Source organism: Phyllostomus hastatus, unplaced genomic scaffold (genome assembly GCF_019186645.2).
Source record: "Phyllostomus hastatus isolate PE091 unplaced genomic scaffold, TTU_PhHast_1.1 phas_scaffold_317, whole genome shotgun sequence".
In the NCBI taxonomy this organism is placed as follows: domain Eukaryota; kingdom Metazoa; phylum Chordata; class Mammalia; order Chiroptera; family Phyllostomidae; genus Phyllostomus; species Phyllostomus hastatus.
This window is the reverse complement of record NW_025334023.1, coordinates 10,891,364-10,910,864: the sequence shown is the minus strand read 5'-3', so window position 1 is coordinate 10,910,864 and position 19,501 is coordinate 10,891,364. Positions and strand designations below refer to the sequence as shown.

The 19,501-nt window shown below is 37.0% G+C and overlaps 1 protein-coding gene across 2 annotated transcripts; it reads left to right on the top strand.

Annotated features, from left to right (window-relative positions):
* Positions 1-3,759: 3,759 nt before the first annotated feature.
* Positions 3,760-18,107, top strand: CCDC90B (coiled-coil domain containing 90B). 2 transcript variants are annotated; one of them, XM_045818260.1, is made up of 9 exons: positions 3,760-4,264; positions 6,502-6,621; positions 7,857-7,960; positions 9,448-9,549; positions 10,207-10,248; positions 10,344-10,415; positions 10,512-10,565; positions 11,912-12,026; positions 16,821-18,107. In XM_045818260.1, the coding sequence occupies exons 1-9, from the start codon at positions 4,165-4,167 to the stop codon at positions 16,874-16,876; spliced, it is 765 nt and encodes a 254-aa protein (XP_045674216.1). In that variant the 5' UTR covers positions 3,760-4,164; the 3' UTR covers positions 16,877-18,107. The 2 variants fall into 2 exon arrangements, with proteins under 2 accessions (XP_045674216.1, XP_045674217.1); XM_045818261.1 differs by having other exon boundaries at positions 3,763-3,905.
* Positions 18,108-19,501: the final 1,394 nt, after the last annotated feature.

Genomic DNA, 19,501 nt, shown 5'->3' with positions numbered 1-19,501 from the left:
AAAACCACCCCCAAAATTGGCAAGTGTCTTCACTTTCAGCTGCAATGTATCAGCGTGGTGTTGGATCAGCAACGCTCATCTTCCACTCACTCTCTGGCTTGAGTTGAATATAGCAAAATAATGCTACCTACATGTGGTTGATAAAGAGTGTAAGATATGTTTAAATTTGGGGCTCATGAGGCTGAAAAATAACAACGAAAGTGGTCCTTCACAGTGAAAAATCCAGGACCCACTTCTCTGCTACCCTACTGGCCTCTGAGGGGTGGAGAAACCAGGCCGCTTTCAGACAGGGAGCATTTCCCAGGGCCAGGCCACGCTGTGGGACATTTGGAGGAGAGGCGACTCATTAGCCTGCAGCAGTGAATGCCAAATAGTTATTCTGTGGAAAAGCACTCACACTGGCTTTCATCACTTTGGGCTCAAAAACTTTTGAAGTCTCCTGAGAGTCTCCTGTATGAAACCCAAATTTGTTTGTCTTTTCTATTCTTTTTTTTTCAGTTTTCTGTTCTCCAACTTCACCCAACCTTCCAAATAACTCCTATGTCCCAGTCTATCAACTTTCCTTATTAAACTAGGTGACTATATTTTGAACACTTACTTATTCATCCATCACATACTGACCACAGACTCATTATGGGTTAGGCACTGTGCTAGATGCTGGAAAAAATGGTGACAGATGTGTCCTCTACCATCATGAAGGACTCAAACAAGGGGTGCGGAGACATGGGAAGGTAGGGTTGCTGTAAGAGTCCATAACAAAAACACAAAATCCACATGTGGGGAGTGGGGCACCTCCTAAAGAAGTGCCATTTGAACTGAGATCTGAAGGACAGGAAGGAATGAACCAGGTAAAAAGGAGGAGAAAGCATCCCAGGTTGAGAAAATACCATGTGCAAAGCCCTGAAGTGGGAAGGAGCAGAGATTACTAAGCCATCCTTGCTCATTCCATCCTCTCTCTTAGATTCTGCCCTACAATCTCCACCTAACAAAAACCCTGAAAAACAGGGCTCAACTCTTACCTCTTACTGATAACCATGACTGAAAAGTATCATTCTCAACTGAACCAAAGGTTTCATTTTCTGTAATCTTTATATGACACTAATCTATTACTGCCTTGTGTGGAAGCTATAGGTATATTTGTTCTGTTCTCCCAATTATATTACAAGTTCTTGAAGAGCAGAAGTCTTTGCATATAGGAAGAAATACAATAGCTATTGGACTGAGTTATGTTTCTTTACATTCCTCACATTAACCTTAAACCTAGCTGGCACTTTTGTGAGTAAAATTGAAGGGATGAAAAAAAAAGTAAAGTCCAGAGTAGGCAATGATTGTGAAGAACTAAGAAGGGTCTGAGATCCAACCCTATTTGCGGGCTAACAAGTTAGCCTCTCACAGTTGCATGGATGCTGGCAGAAGTCATGAGGATCCTTAACCAGAGACAAAGGACATCATTACTCACGGCACAGCAAGCTGCATAAGCATCAGCATATTTGTGCCAGTTCCTTGGCCCCACGTCTCACGGGGGTGATGCAGATAGGCCCAGGGATGCACCTAAGTGTGCAGTAGATTGCATGACAGAGAAGGACGCTGAAAACCCAAATCTTTTATAATAGGCAACAAGCATGAGGCCTTTTGCTCCAGAGGGAGACACTATATTTCCCAAGGCTGCCCATGATACAAACTTCCTTAAAAGAGAGTCCATAACAAAAGGCAGAGAGGGCCTCTGCACGTAGGGCATGACAGATGCACAGAGAATTCTCTCTTAACATCGAGCATGGTCAACAGGCATTATTAATAAAAATGGCTACTGTTTATGGGGTGTGTATATGTGCCATGTAATGTGCTAAGCATTCTATTAGCTCCTTTACTCCTCTCAACACACTAATAAAAATATTAACAAATTCATAGGAAAATCTTTTTAGAAATTAAGACTTTCAGCATACAAATATATAATAGCAACCATGGAGATTCTGGAAACACACAGAAGCATTACAGTGTCTCAGGGAATAGCTAATCTATTAATACCACTCTTACTCTATGTGCTCTCCCTGCTACTGCCTCTTCGTACTTCTCTCCCCAACTGAGCAGAATATGGCTGTCTCAGCCCTGAGCTTACTTGCTAAAGTTCCAGCCAGGCTCAGAAAATGATTAAGAATCCCTGAATCCAAGCACCAGTTCTACAAAAAATAACATGATTGGTCTAGCTTTGGTCACATGACTATCAACACTTGTATTTGTGTTGGGGAGTTTTATAGTAACATAAAGCATAACCAGTATTAATAGATAAAGAGGCATACTTTTATTATAATTACTTAATTTAAGGTAAGTAGAAATATTGTGGTCCCACTTCTGATCTGTATCTTCCAGTGGTTGTGAACTCCTCCAGAGTAGGGATCATATCATTTAACAGAATTATAATCATACTGGAGATATACAGTTGACCCTTGAACAACACTGGCTTGAACTGCCCCGGTCCACTTATACACAGATTTTTTTTTCCAATAATTACAGTAGGCCCTTGGTATCCATGGGTTTCTCATCTGTGGATTCAACCAAGCTCGGACAGAAAATAGTATTTTTCTATTTACAACCACGATTCCCAACCACAGCCAGAAAATACCATTTTTGGTCCCCAGGTGGTTGAATCTGTGGATGGGAAGGGTCTATTACAGAGTCAAAAGTTATATATAAGTATTTTTGACTAGCCAGGGTCAACACTCCTAACCCCACCCCATTGTTCCAGGGTCAACAATTGAGCACACGTGTGTGTACATGTGCGTGTGTGTATGGATTTTCCTGTCGCTAAGATCTAAAATTAAAAAAACTTAATGGTTTCATATTATTCCAACTTGGAACATTTCTGTGAGTTACTGAATCACTCTGAATATTTAGATTATTTCCAATTTTTCATTATTACAAGTAACACTGCAAGGTCTATAAATCATAAAAGTCTTAGCTACAAATGTGATTAATTTTTCTTAGGATAGATTCTAAGAAGTGAAACTTTGGCTATTCACTTTTCAGAGTTTTCATAGACACTATTAAATTGCTTTCCAAATATGCTGTACTCATTTACACTCCTGCCAGCAGCATGAGTTGCCCGAATTGCATATTTGATAGCATTAATAATCATAACTTTAAAAAATCTTTAATGGTTTTCCTTAAGTGGTGCGATTGACCTGTCCTTTCTTATTTATTTTCAATTTTTAAATAGCCATTTATATTCCTCCCCATGAATGATTTGTTAAAGCCCTGGCTGACAGGAATTAAGTGTTGTTCTTTTTATGTGCCTCAGTGGTTAGAATGGTGCTTGCTACGCAGCTGATGTTCCCAGGGCTTTGAAAACAAATGGGTGGGAAAATACAGTGGTAACTGTTTAGACACTTGTGAGAATAATCAAACCCCTAAAAACTAACTATTGTGTACCATTTGAAGACCTACAAAATATGTATTAACCCCGCAACTACTGTGTGTTATTTTCAGCATTTTACCAAGTGGAGCAAGTCTGGAGTAAATGAGGTCTGAGAAGGATAAGTATAATGGTAATATCAATTCTACCCTAGAATCAGAGGAATTCAGTTTCCCTGACAAGAGGGACTAAACTAACTTAAATTCCTCCTTCTGTGCACTAGGGGGCGAAGCTGCAGGTTAAGTCCCCAAGAATGAGAAATTCTCTGGACTACACTTCCCAGAAGGTTTCTATGTGACCAGCTCCCCCAGAATGCTCACCGGCGAAGTACTTCAGGTCCCAGATTGCTGTGCGGCTAAATGTGACTCCAGCTCCCACCGACCCAAACGTGCGATGGCTGCTGGCTACCTAGGGTTACTCCGCTGTTGAACTGTATCTCATTGCCAGGAAACATGCGCCGGAAGGCTCAAAGACAAGATCCCGCTTCCTATGGGTGGTAACGGCGTGCAGGCGTTGGGAAGGGGTGGTGGGCGAAGCGGAGCCGCTTTGAACCATGCTACTGAATTGTGGGTCAGTTTGTGAAGAGGCCCTGCTTTGTGGAATCTCAGGTCAAGCAGGCGCTGTACGGAGTGTTTGCGACAGTTCAAAAACTACATTTCCCAGCATCCTCCCGGCCCCAGAACTACCTTGCCCGAAAGCCTAAGCGTGATTCATTCAGCCTTTCGTTCCCTCCTTCCAACCCGGACGCTGAGGATATGTGGAGTCGTAGTGTTTGGAGGCTCCTGTTATCTGAAAGCAGGGGAGGGCGACAGGTTTCAACTCCCCATGGGCGTTTCTCGCGGGCGCTGCGGAGAGGTGAGAAAAGGCGCCGTGTCACCAATGTTTGAGTGCGTTCTTGAAAGACGATTCTAGTCCCTGCTCCGGCGACTGAGAGGCGAGGGTGCCACGCCCTCCTGCCCAGCCCACTCTTGGCCCGGGAGACCCTCCTACCGGGTCTCGCCCCAGGGGGCCAAGGACCTGGAGGAGAACTGTCTTCCTCCTCTGAGAGCGAGTCTCTGACGGCCTGAGGTTCCCGCCAGGCTACACCATTAGAACCCCGCCAGGCTTCTTTCTGAGCTCCAATTCTCTTTTTACCGTCAATACCAGTGATTCCCACCCTCTTGTATATCTGTCGTGAGCGAGCAAGCGGAAGGTAATCTATGTCTCGGGAGTCCTGGTTTCTTCCGTGGCCTGTTCAAATTTAGGCCCTGTTATGTAGGTGCTGGACTCGAGCCTAGGTTTTTGGTAGACTGCAGCACATGCCAGGTCCGCTTTATTCTTTCTCTAATTCTCAGTCTCCTGCAATCATCACGTAGTAGTCATTCACAAAACTGAGTGTGAATGCTGGAACCTACAGGTGTTGAACTAGTTGGCACCCCTGTTAGCAGTGTGACCTGGAGGACATCTGACTTTATTCTAAGAGACGTTTTCAGAATTCTGCCCTCCCCCCGCAATTTCTAAACTCTTTAAGGTTGTCCGGAGAGTGGGCCCTTGGTACTAATATCAGCATTCACTGTTCACCTTGAATCTTCTGCGCCAGGTGAAATGACCCAACCAGTACCCACTGTACTTTGTGCTGTTTTGCTCATTGCTTCCTTTTCCTCACATGGTTGTTCATGCCGGGTAAGAAGGCTGTGTAGCTGCCAGGCCCTTCACGTCTTTGAGTATACATTTAGGTGTTTAGCATGCATATGCGTTAGATGGCCTTGACAAAAATAGGAGGCAGCATTTTTTTGAACCTTGGAAAATCACTCCAGTCTCAATCCTATCTGTGTAAACTTTTGGAGGCGTATGTTGTTTAAATACTCAAATGAAAACAATAGTTTAAAAAATTGCCTACTAATCTATAAAGTCAGTGAAAACATGTTGTGCCTGCTTTTGCTCATCATTCTCTGTACCTTAAAAATTGGGAATTTATTGTGGCTCAGTTGGTTGGGCGTCCTCCCGCAAGTGAAAGGCTGCCTATTTAATTGGTCTGATACCAGGTCAGGGTACATGCCTGCATTGTGGATTGGGTCTCAGGTGGAGGCCCGTACAAGAAGCAACCAGTTGATGTTCTCTCTCATATTGATGTTTCTACTAGCCCCTCACTTTCTCTCTTCCTTCCCCTCCCTCTAAAAATAAATATTTTTTTAAATTGGGAATTTATTTAAACAGGACATATATTTTTAAAATGTGAAACTTGTCCTAGGAGTTTGTGTTCAAAGTAAATAGTCCAGCTTTTAAAATAAAATTCATTGATTCAAAAATAAAATACTGTAATCCAACTGTTTGCCAGCACTGTTCTAAGTATTAAAGATACAGTATTGAAAAACAGAGTCAGGGCCTCATGCAGCTTATGTTCTGGTTCAGGGAGACAAATAGTAAACAAGATAATTTCAACTGAGAACTGTGTGGGAAATAACCTGTAAGAGTGGGAGTACAGAAAGCTACTTTGCATGGGCAGATAGGTATAAAAATTTCTCATAAGTGTATATAAAAGACTTCTAAGCACTGAGGAGAGTTGGGCAGTTTCTGTTCTCCAGTTATTAAAGAAGTGGCAGCAATATTCAGAACTTTTGATGTATATTATACTTTAGACTGACTTTTTTTAAAAGATTTTATTTATCCATTTTTAGAGAGGGGGGAAGGAAAGGAGAAAGACAGGGAGAGAAACATCAGTATGTGCTTGCCTCTCACATACCCCCTACTGAGGACCTGGCCCACAACCCAGGCATGTGCCCTGGCTGGGAATTGAACCAACGACTTCAGTTCGTAGGCCCATACTCAATCCACTGAGCTACACCAGCCAGGGCTAGACTGATTCTTAACAAACTACTTCTGAATACTAAAAGAAGGGAAAAAAACATTTATTGAATGTTTGCTATGCCGAATAATGTTGACACTTTTGGATAAGACGGGCTCAGAGGAGTCAATTATCTACCCTGAAATTACAGAATTCCTAAATAGGAGAGCTGGACCTGTATTATAGATGGGGAAAATGCTTGAGAAGGTAAAGCATGAGGCTTCCATTTATTACTACAAGAAATAAAAATGCTGTCTTCTCTTTTCAGACTTCTTCACCACTACAACCAAGGAAGAATATGACACAAGGCGAGTGGACATAACTCCTTTAGAACAAAGAAAATTAACTTTTGATACCCATGCGTTGGTCCGGGACTTGGAAACTCATGGTGAGAAACATGTATCTTTTGAAAGAAGTAAATTAACACCACTCATAATAAATTATCTAGTCAAGACAGTATCGCTATTAGGAACAATTGTCACTAAGTATAAGTTCCATCAATACAATGGAATATTTTATAGTCATAAAAATGGTATTACTTGAATAAAGTATGAGAAATGCTAAAGGTACATTAAATGAAAAAAGCATTATATAAAATTACATGTGTAGAATGATTTCCAATTATGTAAAAAGACAAAAAAACACCTGTAGCTTCTAGGCTGACATTGAAGTCCATGTAGAAGTACAAGGACAATGTTTAAGAAGAGCAAAAAAGAAAAGCAAAGAGCAAGCACCACAAAATGACCAGATGATCTAAACAGTCTTTTAAATTATGTGATACCACATAGAAAAGTTGATTATAGAATGGGATTCAGACACACACACGGGTTTACCAAGCAAATTTAAAGGCAGCATCACAAATTAGGTAAAAGAAGGACTATTTAACAGATGAGTTATAATAAATGGCTAGCTAGCCATGTGTGCTATGTGATATTTCTAATCACATAGTATATATGATTCCCCTTACTGAAAAATAAATTCTAGGTTGACTAAAAGCTAAATGTAAAAAAAATGAAAGAAAAACTAGAAAAAATACTAGAATATACAGTAGTTTTAGAAGAAGCAAGACATAAAACTTGAAAGCAATGAAAGTAAAGACAGGTCTGGCTATAGAAGTATTTAATTCTGTATCTCAAATGATATCCATAAAGTTAAAATTATTAGCAATACACAGGACAATGAGCCTATTGCTTTAAAATTCGAACAGTTCATATGAATCAAGAAGAAAAAGTTAAGCATTTTTAGACATAAATGGGCAAAAGCTATAAACAAATAGCTCACAGAAAAATAAATATCAATAACCAATAAATATATGGACAGATGCTTGACCAAGGAAATGCAAATTTTAAATACAAATTAAAATAACAATGCAATATCATTTTGATGACAATTATGTGCTCAAAATAAAAATAGACTAGTACTATCCAGTGTTGATGTAGATTGGGGAAATGGATCAGTGGAAATCAAAATTGTAGAGTGCTTTTAGAGAGTAATTTTGCATACTCTGTCAAATTTTTAATTGTAAAGATATTTAAAAGAATAATTTATAGGGGAAGTTATTCAGCTGTCTATTCTGATAAGAATGTGCACTTTTTAAAAAATATACCTATTTGCTGCCTGCAGGATTTGACAAAGCACAGGCAGAAACGATTGTATCAGTATTAACCACCTTATCAAATGTCAGCTTGGATACTATCTATAAGGAGATGGTCACTCAAGCTCAACAGGTAACAGTTTCACTTTTTGTCACTTAACTGCATCTCTTGTCTTATCTACTAACCTCTCAAACACACTCATATCTTCCTTATTGTTCTGTCTAAAGGAATCAGAAACAAAAAAATCCCTTTAGTAAAAAAGTCAGCATCTAGAGAGATTAAGGAGTTAGAATAGTCATAACAATTATGGTAACACACAGAAAGAAATTTTACCAAATTTTCATTGTAAAATAATTACATTATTTGAATCATGAGATGGTGGTACATTGTTAGTGAAATAACTTTGCCCTGTTGAAAGCCCTCCACAGTAGAAGAGCTAACTCTTCTATATAATAAAAATATGCCCTGGCTGGCGTGGCTCAGTGGATTGAATGCCAGCCTGCGAAGGGTCACTGGTTCAATTCCCAGTCAGTCAGGGCACGTGGTTGGGTTGTAGGCCAGGTCCCCAGTAGGGGTGCATGAGAGGCAACCACACATTGATGTTTCTCTCCCTCTCTCCTTCCCTTCCCCTCTCTCTAAAAATAAATAAAATCTTAAAAAATATATTTTACTGCAATGATGTTTATATTCTTCTTAATTTTCACAAACTTAGAAGGCTGGATGGGACTTACATAGCTGGGAATGACTTCATAAATCATCTGGCTAAGATGCTTTAATTTGACTGGATATACAAATAATGCCATTTACTAAGAATTTAGGATATGAGTGTTGGGGACTTTTCACATGTTATTTAACCCCTTTAACAACCTTAAAATGTAAGTGGAATTATTCTCTTGCCACAGAAGAGATGAGCAGAGAGGTTAAGTAATTTGCAGAGCTGTCATCGTGCTGTGGACAAAGGCAACAGTTTTCTGTAAAGGACAGAGTAAGCTCAGCTGTGGAATAATTCATAGTTTGTCGTCATGAGTTCATTCACTATGTTTAAGAGTCTTTTCATTTGATTATATTTTTTAAATTTTAATTTTTCAAACTTAGGCTTCCTTTCTTAAATATTTTACAGCAGAGAAATTAGGGGTTCTTATGTAAAATTAGAAGCTCTTGCATAAAATTTCATTATATTAAATGACTCAAAAGCTTTTTCAAGTTTTTTATGATAATTTCTAATTTGACATTCAGAATTAAAAACATTCAACCCTTGGATGTAACTTACCTATAAATTTGTGTGTGCATATTTTAGCTTAATTTATTCAGAATCGTAACAGATTACTAATCCACTAAAGAAAAAGCCAGTCATTTAATTCTCCCAAACCTCTGAGCTGTCCTGAAACAGCTAATTGAGCCCAGACATGTACCCTGACTGGGAATCAAACCGACGACCCTCTGGTTCACAGCCTGCGCTCAATAGCTATACCAGCCAGGGCTCTTTTTTTTTTTTTTTTTTACTTAGCCAAGTGATGTGTCTTGTAGCATAAGATACTCTTTAAGTTTCATGAAAACAATTCCATGTTAAGGGGATGGCATTCCATAGATGACTAGATGATTTTGTCTTTTTTTTCTAGGAAATAACAGTACAACAGCTAATGGCTCATTTGGACTCCATCAGGAAAGACATGGTCATCCTAGAGAAAAGTGAATTTGCAAATCTGAGAGCAGAGAACGAGGTGACAGAAATTTTCAGTTTATTACCAATAAAATAATGTGTCACAAGTAGTCTACTTGGTGAATAGGACCAAATAGCAAGTTTATGTGGTTATTAAATAATTATTTACTTGTTCTTTTTTTTTCTATTTACAAGTTCTTAGGTAAAAATATACTCTTATCTTTAACCATACCTAATCTCTCTATGTATAAAGCATAGTTTCTTGCATACTAAAGAATGAGTTATATCTTATGTATATATAAATATTTGAGCTCTATGTATTACATACAATTTATCATAGTTCATAGTATAATGAAAGGAATGTGACATTTTCCATTTTACGTGATTCTGTACTAATTACTTTAGTCATTTAGGAGAAAAATGTGTTTTTGTCATTCAGTTGGAACTTTGTTATCCACCAGCTTAAATATTTTTAAATTTAGAATATCAATCATTTTAAAAAGTAGAATGCTAAAGCAAATACATTTTCTAATATTTTATAAGAATTATTTTCTGAATATGAAGAACTATTCTTTTTTGTCTTTATTTTTAATCAAATCCTGTATTAGAAATCCATACATCTAGTTTTTGCTAACCTAGGGTTTCAGATTTTATGAAAAAAATTATAATATGGGCTCCTAGTTTCATGTTAACTGTATGTGATCTTTCTTATATCTAGAAAATGAAAATTGAATTAGAACAAGTTAAGCAACAATTGATAGTAAGTGAAACTCTTCTTCCCACTTAAGAATATTTTATCAATTTCAGAATATTCATTACAAGATCGCTTTTTAAAAAATTTAATTTTCTTTAAAGAATGAAACCAGTCAAATCAGAGCAGATAATAAACTGGATATCAACCTAGAAAGGAGCAGAGTAACAGATATGGTAATGTGCCTTTAAATGTACTTTCTTGATTATTTATTGCTTTTTAATACCTTTTAGTCTTTTTTTGTTAACTTCCTGATGCATGATACCCTTTAGTTTACAGATCAAGAAAAGAAACTTATGGAAGCAACCACAGAATTTACCAAAAAGGTAAGCTACTATATAAAAAATTTCTCTTTTACAGCTCTCCTGCCTTGTGTAACAGCTTTTATGTGTATCACTTTATAACTCTGGACTTTAAACAGCTAGCCCTTGTAGAATCCATGACTTTCTTAGAGCTGTTACAGTCTAACCAGCACTGGGAAAGCTGCCACCAAGTGGATGATAGTACCCAAGCGATGACCTCTGAGTCAGAATCAAGCTTTCCAGGTAGCATACTTTTTAACTAACTTATTTATATATTAAAAAATAACTATTTTTAAAAAGAAAAGAATTCACAATTAGTATTTAAGTGAGTGCCTAGATTAAATTTTAAAAAATAAGTAAATATTTGAGTGCTTATTATATGTCAGATACTATCCTGCTTACTTTATTTCTGTCTGTTAAGTTCTTTAACCCTTGTATCAGCCTCTGTGAGACAGGCAGTCTGTATTCCCATTTTACCAATTTCAAAAATGAGGCACAGGGACGTTAAGGTCACACACCACTTATTAGTGGTACAACTGGGCTATGAACCTGGATTTTAAACCCTATTCTCATTACTACTGATTACCCTCTCAATAATCCTAAATTGTCATAATTAATATTTGTGGCTTGAGTAAAACTCAGCTTTCTGGCTTAGCCTAGTCTTTTTCTAAAAAGTTAAGAGCCATTTGGTCTACATTCTAACAGAAGAGACGGCACTGTTAATTGCTTCTAATATTGTAGAAGGTCCCATTTGTCCTTCTAAGCATCCTATTCTCTTCTCTTTCTTTTTGGCCAGAAAAAGGAGATTAGGAGATCTAAAATCTGTCCCACCACTCATTTCTGAGCTCTAAGTGCCATTTTTTTTTCTCTTCCTATTTCTTAGTTCCTGTACGCATAGCATTCAGTGTTGCCCTACAAACATTTCTGCCATTTCCTGTCATTGGTGCCAGTTCACATTATAAACCTGGTTAAGGTTCTTTTTCAAAATACATTTGAATTTTTAACTATCTTATCCTAAGGGCTTTTTATACATAAAATGATAGTTCAGTGACTAAAATTTTTTCTTCTTAGTTTATCCACTTATACATTTAAATCTCAAATATCTTACTATGAGGCTTTTAGTAGAATGTGCCCAGAATGTGATAATCTTAATAAATAGTCTCCAAATATTAAAGTAAAAGGAATAGTTTTTGTCAGTTTGTAATGTTCAAATAATGATTTTTTTAAATATCACACTGCTTTTACATTGTTTCCTCAATTAAGACTTTAGTAATACACAATTCACCTATAAATAAGGGTTTCTAATGTAAATATTTTTGCCAGTATACATAAGGACAAAACTTAATTGTCTTCATTCTTATTTGCTACAGGATACTCAAACCAACAGTATTATCTCAGAGACCAGTAATAAAATTGACACTGAAATTGCTTCTTTAAAAACTCTAATGGAATCTAACAAGCTTGAGACAATTCGTTATCTTGCAGGTAAGGCTGTCAGAGAAAGGAATTATCATCATTTGACTTTCAGACTTGTCAGCCCCTACCAGGTAATGCTGGCCAGCACAGAAGAAGAAAATGGAGGAGCTACCACAGGTTTCCTTAATTGCTTGGTCCCTGCAGTGAGTGAAAAATCTAAGTTTGATAGGCAGTATGTTCAGGATATAAGTTTAACAGGTAGCTCTGCAACTTACTAAGAAGAAAAGACTTATGGATGTCCAAGAAATATATAAACACAACTACACAATGATGCAAAGAAAAACAGGTATTCCACAATGAAAAAAATGTTATTTTTATTGGCTGTGCTCTCCCATCAGTATTTGAGTGGACTTAAGGGGAAGCATAACTAAAATATATATAGGCCATTAAAATTCGTAGCAGGCAGCCCTGGCTAGGTGGCTTAGTTGGTTGGGGTGTTGTCCCATACACCAAAAGGTTGCAGGTTGAATTCCGAGTCAGGGCACACACCTAGGTTGTGGTTCCATCCCCAGTCGGGGTGTGTACAGGAGACAACTGCTAGGTGTTTCTCACATCAGTCTTTCTATCTCTCTCTTCCTCCCGCCCTCTAAAATCAATACATATATCCTCAGGTGAGGATTTTTTTTTTAATGTGACTTCTTTTTTTTTTTTAAGATTTTATTTATTTATTTTTAGAGAGGGAAGGGAGGGGGAGAGAGAGAGAGAGAGAGAGAAACATCAATGTGCAGTTGCTGGGGATCATGGCCTGCAACCCAGGCATATACCCTGACTGGGAATCAAACCTGCGACACTTTGGTTTGCAGCCCGCGCTCAATCCACTGAGCTACGCCAGCCAGGGCTAGGTGAGGATTTTTTAAAAATCATAACAAGCAAAGAGGAAAATTAACTCCTACCTTGAATCCAACTGACTGAGCACAGATACTACCCCAAAATTAGATTATTTGTCCCATACTGGGTTCAAGTACCATGTGACCTGGAACAATTACATGACCCCAAGGAGGTAGGAAGTATGCCCTAGTCTAGTAGTAATTTTTTCCTTTCTTCTTATAAAAAGTAATATATTTTCATTATAAATTGTTATATAATTCAAAGCAATAGAGTAAGTCTACTCCCTCCTCATAGGTATTTTTACTATTAGTAGTATATATCTTTGTAGGATTTTTCTTCTTTATATAAACATTACAATTTTTTAAAATAATAAATAGATCATACTGTACAGACTTTAAAATGTAACCAAATGTCTTGAATATCTTTCCACATCAATAGACATCTTTTTACTAGAAAGCATAGTAATCATTGTATGAAATTGCTATAATTTATTTATCTAAACATCTTATTGACATTCTGCTACCAGTTTTTCATCATTAAAACCAATATTGCACCAAACAACAACATACATGTTTGTGTTTTAGTAAATGTAAACATACACACCCCTACACTCCTTTGTGCCCTTGTGCTAGTATTTCTGTATACATTGTGTTGCATATCTATACTTCTGGGTCAAAAAGATATGCATATTTAAAAACTTTTATATTATCAAACTGTTGTTCAAAATAAAATTGCTGATTTATACCATCAGTGGTTTTCTGGGCAGCCACTAAGTATGAGGTGGCAGTTAGAAGTGACGATGGAGCCCCCAGCCCTCAGTGACACATAACTCTTTCTTTCTACAATTTGAGTGGCTCAACTTCTCTCTGTTTTAAAATATTGGGCTTCTGCCAAAGATTTATTTGAAGAAAGGGTTCTAAGGTGAAAACAAGTTTTGACCACCCCCATTCTAGCAAAATCTCTGGAACTGGAGACAATTCAGTGGTAATGCTTGGGAAATTTCTAAACAGCCCAGTTTGGAATGTTTGTTCCCACTTTCAAAAGAGATTTCAAAACAATCCAGGTTAGGGACAGCTTCAAATTCCATTACAGGAAGAATCAATATCATACTTAAAAATAATATTTATGCTCAGTTTGAAGATAGTGATGGTCTCCATAAGGCTTTCCTTCAGTAGTGGATACATACAAGGCTGACTCTAATAGACTTAATGACAGTGGCAAAAGAAATTAGGAAGTCATTGTTTGGAAAAATACCTTTCCTAGGTTATCTTACTTTACTTTTTTTTTTTATGAGGATTTGCAGCAATTTTTCTGATGGCATTGTCTTTCTCCTACCTTATCTTTCTCCAAATATCTGTTTACTCCTGCTGTTACTGATAAGCCTTTTAGGAAATCAGTCCCACACGCTCAGCAGGTGGGAAGTTAATGCCATGAGAGGATCCATTGGGTCCTAGAATACCTGCCATGTTGCCAGTAAGACAATAATACTTCACTTACCTGAGATTCAAATATTAAATTCAATTATGAACACAGACAGTAGAAAAAATACTAACAAAGTCCAAGCCTTAAAGGTCTTATATTCTCCTTAGAGAAGAAATCCTTCTAAAATTGTAAATCATAATCATTTTGGTTTCCCAGCATACATCAACCAAGGCTCTTTCAGTTTCGATTATCGTATTTTTAACTTGCCCTAGTTTAGACGTAAAGGGGAATTTACTGGCTTACATATTGAATTATGGAAGAGCAGAGGTACAGCTGCAGCCCAGGGATAATTGGAATCACAACTTTCTCTACATCCTTGATTAGAAACATGGCAACCAGTAGCTCCCAGGCTTGTATCATTCCAGTTCCACCAACCAAGAAAAATTATCTCTCTTTAATTTCAGTCTTATGTTTTATATCTCTTTCCTTAATTTAAATCAGAAAATCCCAGGGAGGGATCTGAATGGCTGCCCATATTGAGTCAGACACCACCTTTGACCCAGATCACTGCTGCCAAGGAAACAAGAGCTGTGAGATAATGAAAATAATGGCAGTTGCCATTTAACCGATAGAGTTAATGTGGCAGACTCTGTTCTGGGCAGAGGAATAAAATAATAATAAACACAGTAGTTAAGATGTACCAGCCACATGCTCACCTGTGCATGTTATGTATCCAAAGGAAGTGTCCTGAACAGGCCATATAAGTTAACAAATTTGAAAGCAATTTGGGACTGGTACAATGACAGCAATGAAAAGTAACAGTTGACAACAGAAATGAAAGAGAAACTGAAAGAGAAACCACTGTTATGTTTTCTAATTAAGGAATAAAATGCTCACTAGTAGTCTTAGACAATTTATCAGCCATTTGGGTTAGCAAAGAATATAATCACCTAGGTAGGCCCTGGCAAAGTAGCTCAGTTGGTTAAACACAGGAAATGATCTTACCATTAACCAAGTTTCATTAAGAATGGGATCGAGTGAGATAATATATAAATTTACACATTAAAATTAGGATAGTTGTACTATGAAAGTCTTTTTCTTGTATCTGTAGTCAAAGTAGTTTGCCCTTCAGCTCAGTTTCTCTATTTTAAAAGCCATGGCTGTTTAAAAATTATAAAAAAGAAAATTAAAATCATTCATAATCCTACCAATTAGAATTATTACTGACGTGTTACTGTATTTATTTAGTCTTTTATTCTATGAGTACATGTCATTTTTAATGGCTATATAATAGGCAGTCTAGTATCATAAATTATTTGTTATAGTTAGGTTATTTCCAATTATTTTCTATGTAAATAATAATGTAATAAATACCTTTGTGCATGGGGGTGAGGGAGGGAGTCGACTTTAAACAAACTAGAAACTAGGGAGTCCCTGAAAGCCTCACACTGATTCACCTTCTTAAGGAGAACAGGAAGGTTTTCTGTCTAGAACAGTGTAACAAAGAGCAGGTGGTGTATTAATTGGTAAAGAAGTCTGATGCTTGCACTGCTATTTCTTCTACCTCACTGAGATTTTTTAAAGGGTTTTCAGTCTCTCTCCACCTCCCTTCCCCCTCCCTCTCTGTTCTCTCTCTTCCTCCCTTACTCTCTCTTTGGAGAATGCCTGTACCTTTTCCCCTTTGTTTCCGGAAGGCATGTACCTCTGCTTTCTCCTGAGCTCCAAGGGCCCTTCCTTTGCCTCTCTAACTTGTTGCCTGAGCCACGTGGCCCAGTTGACTCACTTCTTCTACCTCTGTGACTTTCTAAATAAACTTTTGCTTGTATTTGAAAAAAAAATAAGGATTTTCATTAAAATTTAGTTTTTATTTAGTTTTTAATATAAATCTTAGTTTTGAGAAAAGTTATTTTTAAAAATATTCAAAAGGCAAATGAAATTTTCTTCTAATGGATGATATAGGTGAAAGTTTTTCACTTACTATAAGATCTGAAATTAAAGGTTATAATGCTAATGTTAATAATGACTTTAAACAGTTTATAGATTCCAACTGACATATGATCTACATTTTTAAATTATTGTCTTCCTTACTGGGTTTAAAATACAAGAAGCTTATAAGAATTGGTATCAGTCCTTACCCCAACAGCAGATACCCTTTATCTTTAACTTAACTTTCTAGGGAATGGAAAAACCTAAGATTGCCCTGACCAACGAGGCTCATGGTGGGGTTGGGCGTCGGGCGTCGTCCCACAAAGCAAAATGTTGCCAGTTAAATTCACAGTCAGGGCACGTACCTGGGTTTGGGGCCAGGTCCCTGGTTGGGGGCATGTGAGAGGCAACCCATCAGCTGTTTCTCTCGCACATTGATGTTTCTCTTCTTCTCTTTCTATCTCTCTAAAAATAAACAGAATCTTAAAAAAAAAAAAAAACCTAAGACAGAAAATTGGTTGGATTCCCTTTGCTTTTTTGTTCATTTAAATTGAAAATGACATTCTGTTTCTCTCTGCAAAATAATCTCAATTGCATGACCTGTAACATGGTTTCTTCTTTTCACAGCCTCAGTGTTTACTTGCCTGGCAATAGCATTAGGGTTTTACAGAATCTGGAAATAGCAGTGAAACAACTATACTGCACTCCTGCTGCTGCTGCTCTTGCTTTCCTAAAACACTGTGCCAGGATGGCTGTACTTTGAACACTGAAAGTTGAAGCAAGACTTAATACAACAAGATTGTTCAAACTACATAGGTACTAAAAGAAAACGTTTTAGAATAAGATGTATTTTGTCTTTGTTTTTATGTATTTCATTATGTTGAAAAGCTGCCATTCAAAACCTGATTAATTTGAGATAGAAGGGTCTTTTGTCTGTAACCTTTGATAGTTCATAGAAACTGAACCAGAGTTTTCTTGTGTTTGCATGAACAATTGTGCGAATCCTACAGGATTGCTTTGGTTATCTTATACCTACATATTTTGACATACAACTTTCCTGATAACTACTGCACTATTGCCTTTTCATATAAAATAAAATATAAGACAGTTGTTTGGATTTTAAAAGTAACCATATAGCTGCAGATTGTTTTTTTTTTGTAATGAACAATTAAAAACAATAAATTTAAAATCTTAAAATGTGTGCCCTAGTGCAAGTGTATGCCACTTAATAGGAAACCTGTAGAGCTGCTAAATCCTGAGCCCTGATTATTACACATATTTTTTAATTTTTTCATTCATAAAAACCATTTTATCCCTGCTTTATATTTATTGCATAAAATAAAGCTTTTTCTTATGGTATTTAAATGCACTAAACATCTACTGATATATAATGCCTACTTTCAAGAAACTCATACTTTTGTTTTATTGCTATTGCATGAACTATATTTTTCCCTATATAATAGTATTTACTAACAGTATATGTGTAATTTTAAGGAAAGTACAAAATATTTTCAACTCAGACCTTCAGTTTTACCTAGATCAAGAAGCCAAAGCCAGGAAGTGCCAAACACTTCAAGATTTCATAATGCCTTGGCAATACCTTAAAAGTTCAATAACCATTATTCAATATATTAAAAAGAACTCCATCACCATTTAGTTATAAATTGGGAGTTTGAAGAATAGAGTGGTCAAAGACTAGCCCATATGGTCCAGTAAGTGGTAATCATAGGCTTTCCAACTAAATTTTCTTCTAACTGCTGGATTGTTTTCAAAACAAAACACTATTTTAATATTTTGTTATGTTCTGATTCATGTCTATTTCAGAATTTGCTTGCCTAAGAAAATTCTTGGCACATTGTAGATACATTTTTATTGTACTAATAAATATAGACCAAAAGGTTCCATTGCAACAAACTCTGCAGTGCGTTTGTTCACTGAATAAATAAGAATGGCAGACAACATAACATACTCGTCCCCAGGTGCACAAAGGTGAGCATGGTTTTGTTCTTATGGAACTGACGATCTTAGTGGAGAAGATAGTAAACAAGTAAATGACTGGTTTGTTACAATTTAAAGTTTAATAAAATATTGAGAGGGCATACTTCTTTCCTCCATGTGAAAGAAACTCGAGTAGCATAACATTACTGTCATCCGTCTTCCTCCCCTCATCCACTCTGCCCCAGGTGAAGTAAAGTGAAAGGAGAAACAGGGCCCAAGCAGCTACTTCCTCCCCACTCCTGTCTGGGACCAGCCTGTTTACACAGAGCATTCATTCTGTTCCACTTTCCGCAGGATCAGGCTCAGCCTCTGCAGGGTGAAGCCTACCCCAGTGTAGTGTGCTTGGGGCAGGGTGAATTAGTCCAATTCTGAGGTTCACTAATAGGGAACTTACTGAAGATATAAACACAATCTCTAGTATCAGCTTTATCAGTAAATAAAGGCACTATTTAGGACTTATCAGTTCATTTGTTCTTCATCTTAATTAGGTTCACAACCCAGATGGGAAGGAGGGATGCCATTTATTGGATCTCCTTAAACCTCAACAAACAAAGATGCATATTCCCAGTTCATAGCCATTAATGATAAAATAGATCTGTTCCATCTTTAGGGATTTTAGCAAGGTGCTTTGTATCCCAATAATGGAAGAACAAAAGTATACACACCATACCCAATTCCCATAACTTCTATGGTCTTTTCCAGGGAGACTTCATTTTGGTGTTTTGGAGTTTAGATAGTTTTTTGTTTAGGGTATGTAAATATCTGAAATGAAGAAAAATGAGAGGATTGTTATACCTGTATTCCAGCACTTGCACCCACTATAAAACAGCTATTGTTGTATATGCCTGTTTCTTAACACTAAACTGAGTTCCCAGCTTACATGAGGTACTTCGTAAATTCATGTGGAGTAAATGATGTGACTAGATCTCAATCTTAATCCAAACTTTTAATATTTTAAATACTTTATTATGGGTATGGTAAGAGAACATTTCATTTATAGTGTTTTTGAGAACGCTAACCCTTTTTGGCACTTTCTGAGGTGGTTCAGTAAGTCCCTAAGAGGATTAGTTACCCTCACCTTGTACATGGCCTAGACTAGATCCTAACTTGCCCATTCTTACTATTTGGTGACAGTAGACCAGGCAAGATAATGGAAAGACAGTCAAGTCAATAAAAACCCTTCACCATACTTGGAAAAACAACGCTTACAATGCCCATTTTATCAATCTTTAAAAATTTAGATACTTAACATCTTAAGTTTTAAAGTTTAAATAGTTAAAAGTTTTAAGTACTTTTTAATACAAAGAAAA